General features: G+C 32.5%; 1 protein-coding gene across 1 annotated transcript in view; it reads left to right on the top strand.

Moving 5' to 3' along the window:
* The window catches only part of LOC106462965 (neurofibromin-like), a gene marked incomplete at its 3' end in the record, with an annotated part of 27,874 nt that extends 26,708 nt beyond the window's left edge, over positions 1 to 1,166 (top strand). Inside the window, exons 17-19 of the mRNA XM_013922935.2 lie at positions 52 to 125; positions 528 to 683; positions 1,078 to 1,166. Coding sequence (XP_013778389.1) covers positions 52 to 125; positions 528 to 683; positions 1,078 to 1,166 — 319 coding nt within the window. The remainder of the gene's footprint in view (positions 1 to 51; positions 126 to 527; positions 684 to 1,077) is intronic.
* Positions 1,167 to 3,437: the final 2,271 nt, after the last annotated feature.

Here is a 3,437-nt window from a genome sequence, read left to right as displayed (position 1 = left end):
AAAGTAGTAAAGGTAATAAACTTGTAAATGTTTTTTTTTTTTTTCTCTAAGGGCGGGCAGCTTTACAGAAACGGATCATGGCGTTGCTTAGAAAAATTGAACATTGCACTCAAGGGTGTTCTCAGGTATGCTCGGCAAGAAACAGCTCATTTTGTTAATAAAAAAATATGTTCATAAACATCAATCAAGTTAACTTTCTGACCGACAATAAAAATTTAAATTGTAACCAGCAAGGAAGTATTTTTCACGTCTTGATAAAAAAGACAGAATTACTAAATCAATTTACATTAATTTTTTGAAAGTCAAAATTAGATACTGTTTAATAACTTTGTACGAAGTTTTGGGAGAAAGTCAGTTATTTTAATGTGAGAAAGAAAGAATACCAAGGGACACCTCTCTTGTCTGGAAAGGTTTAAGAATTTGAATTTATATATACATATCTTTTTTCAAACAGAAATCTTTGGTGTTTGTGTGACCACACAAAACTAAGCCAAGCAGTCAGGGGTTAAGTTCATTGTTTCTTTCAGGCCTGGGAAGACACGTTTCTGAACTGGGAAGTGGTCACGAAGCTGCTAATTAGTTATCCAAAGACAAAATTAGAAGAAGGCCAGATATGTGAAGGATTTCATCGTACTATTGGCAAGAGGAGAGCTTCCCATCAAAGCACGGAACATGATCTAGAGGTGAGTTGTGAAGATAGTTCATAGTTCAAATGCTGTGCAAGAAGTGGCCACCATTAATGGGAGACAGACAGACGCCATGGTTCGCAATGTATATAAGATAACTAATACCAGTCAAGAGGTAAAATATAAATAGTTTAAGTGTAAACCTGCAAAATGGGCTACACGTGCTGTGCTCATGAAGGGGATTGAACCTTGAATTTTGCCCCCAGACATACTGCTAAGTCAACAGGAGCCATATACTTTATGCTAAGTTTTATATAGACAAGGTAATATTTTATGTCAGTTTATAATAAACAACCATTATGGGTTAACCAAATGTGCATAACAAGATTATGTATCCATGTCTCACAGCATGTGTTTAGTAGCTTAACATTGCATTTTTGTTTTATGTTAGGACCAACTGAATGAATGGGCCAACATGACTGGCTTTTTATGCGCTTTGGGAGGGGTCTGCTTACAAAGGAAGCCATTGCCAAGACCTAGGTGAGTCAGCTCCACAATTGAATTTAAGTACACTGAATTATTCTTAATACTTTTGATTTGTACAGAGAACTGAGTATGTTATATTGAAATAAATTTGAATATGAAAATTATAAGTCGTGTGACAACCACAGCTGATATAAAGTCATGATGGAACAACATGTATCAGAATTACATTTGAACATTGTTTGGTGTTTCGTAGGTAGTTATTGCTTTTGGGAAAGGTTCTGAACAGCCCTTTTTGCCACAAAATATTCGTACACTCATATTAATCAATAAAGACTTGGATATCATTTATTCTGAATGGCAATGGAAAAGAAAAGAATATGGGGTATCTTGAGGAGCCAGGACCATCCAAAATTCGACCTGCAACAAGTCATATCCTAACTGTGGTTAGCAAAAGTGCAGCGTCTTATAAAAGATAAGAATTCATAAACACAGAGGTCACTGGCAAAAGCCATCCACTTGTCCCATGCAACAGTAACCAACATAATCAACAAGGATCTCTATCTGGAAAAAATTACAAGTCACTTGTACACGAGTTGCTTCCACAACATATCCTGAAAGGGAAAACCAACCATAGAAAACTGTACGAATGGTACGTAGCCAGGAAAAATGGCAGTACATTGTGATACTTAATAAAACATATGTGTACTTTGATAACTGTAACAAGTCTCATGATATTTTCTACTGGTCAGTGGGTGAAAAATATTTTCAGTTATGGTACACAGCATATCACATATTTTAGAAGTGATTCATGGTCATCGCTAGGTACTGCATCAGGGGTAAGTTAGGGATCAGGAGAGTGATTACAAGGGTCAATTCTACTACCAGCCCAGTGACTTCCAACTGTACCTCCTATTCAACTGTCACATACCTCAAACAGTTAGAGATTGAAATGGGTATTCATGCTATTCCATATGAAGACATATTTGACAAGTAACCAGACACAGCACCTATGGACTTCTGTATAATTGAAAATGTCATCCTGATACACTAGATGGATTATGGAAAGCCAACAAGGAGAAGGGGAATGGTGTGCTTTGGAAATGACAACCTTTTAATAATAACAAAAAAGACCTAAGTTGCAGGGCTATTGTTAAGATGCACTGTCATCAGATAAAGTAGGACCAGACATGATAACATTGAACAACATGGTGAGGCTCCAGAATCATGTTAATATAACATACTCAACCCCCTATATAAAGTTAGATAAGATATTGTTTTATATCTAAAATTAAACTCTAAAAAAAATTGTTACTCAATTTTTGATTAATAATTTTTTTTAGGCTTTTAATGTTATTAATTTTTAAATTTAATACTATTACGAAGAAGAGTTTTATACTTCTTTAAACAGATATGTAAGTTTAGAGAGTCTACCTTAAATGTTAATTGAATTATAAAAACCACAAAACCCGATATTTCACAGATAGTCAAGTTTGGTAAAGTTTGCAACGTGTTTGATGAAGAACGTACTCATATTTTGATAAAGCAGTATAAAGACAGTATGTAATGTGTCTAGTGAATTTGCTTATCTGTAACAATATAATTATATACATCATACAAAGTACTTTTGTACAGTTACAAGAATGAATTTATTATGGTAATTACAGTTCCCACATTTGATTGTTATTTCTATGCCTGATTTTTTCATTTATGTGTATATTTTAGAATGTTTTTGCCTTTATTACAGGTTGTATCTTTATTTAAAAATATAGGCAAAACAATTTTTACATTACACAATCAAATTTTAAAAAAAATTTTAAATGATTTTACGTGTTACAGTAGCCTCGGCTACCATCATCAGGAAGGTCCCAAAACATGTAGAGTAATGTTTAATTTTTTAAAACTTTTATCGTGTGATGTAAACATTGTTTTGCCTATATTTCTAAATAAAGTTTATTGCTCAATGTTGCCCTATTTATATTTTAGGCTGTATCTTATTTGTTGAAGTTATTGATGAATATATAATTTATATTGGTGTTATTATAATTGGTATTTGATGACCGATTTTTTTTTGTGGCTCAATTATTCACAAAAGTATTTTTGTTTTATTTGTCTTTGTGTTATAGTATATATCTTTTTTACCTGATGAGTGATGAGTGTTCTTTTATTTTTGATATTTTACTGTATGGTTTATTATATATTTTTTTTATCTGATGAGTGATGAGTGTTCTTTTATTTTTGATATTTTACTGTATGGTTTATTATACATTTTTTTTACCTGATGAGTGATGAGTGTTCTTTTATTTTTGATATTTTACTGTATGGTTT

This window comes from Limulus polyphemus, unplaced genomic scaffold (genome assembly GCF_000517525.1).
Source record: "Limulus polyphemus unplaced genomic scaffold, Limulus_polyphemus-2.1.2 Scaffold1292, whole genome shotgun sequence".
NCBI classification, from domain to species: domain Eukaryota; kingdom Metazoa; phylum Arthropoda; class Merostomata; order Xiphosura; family Limulidae; genus Limulus; species Limulus polyphemus.
Note: the sequence above shows the minus strand (reverse complement) of the source record. Positions and strands in the feature narration are given on the sequence as shown.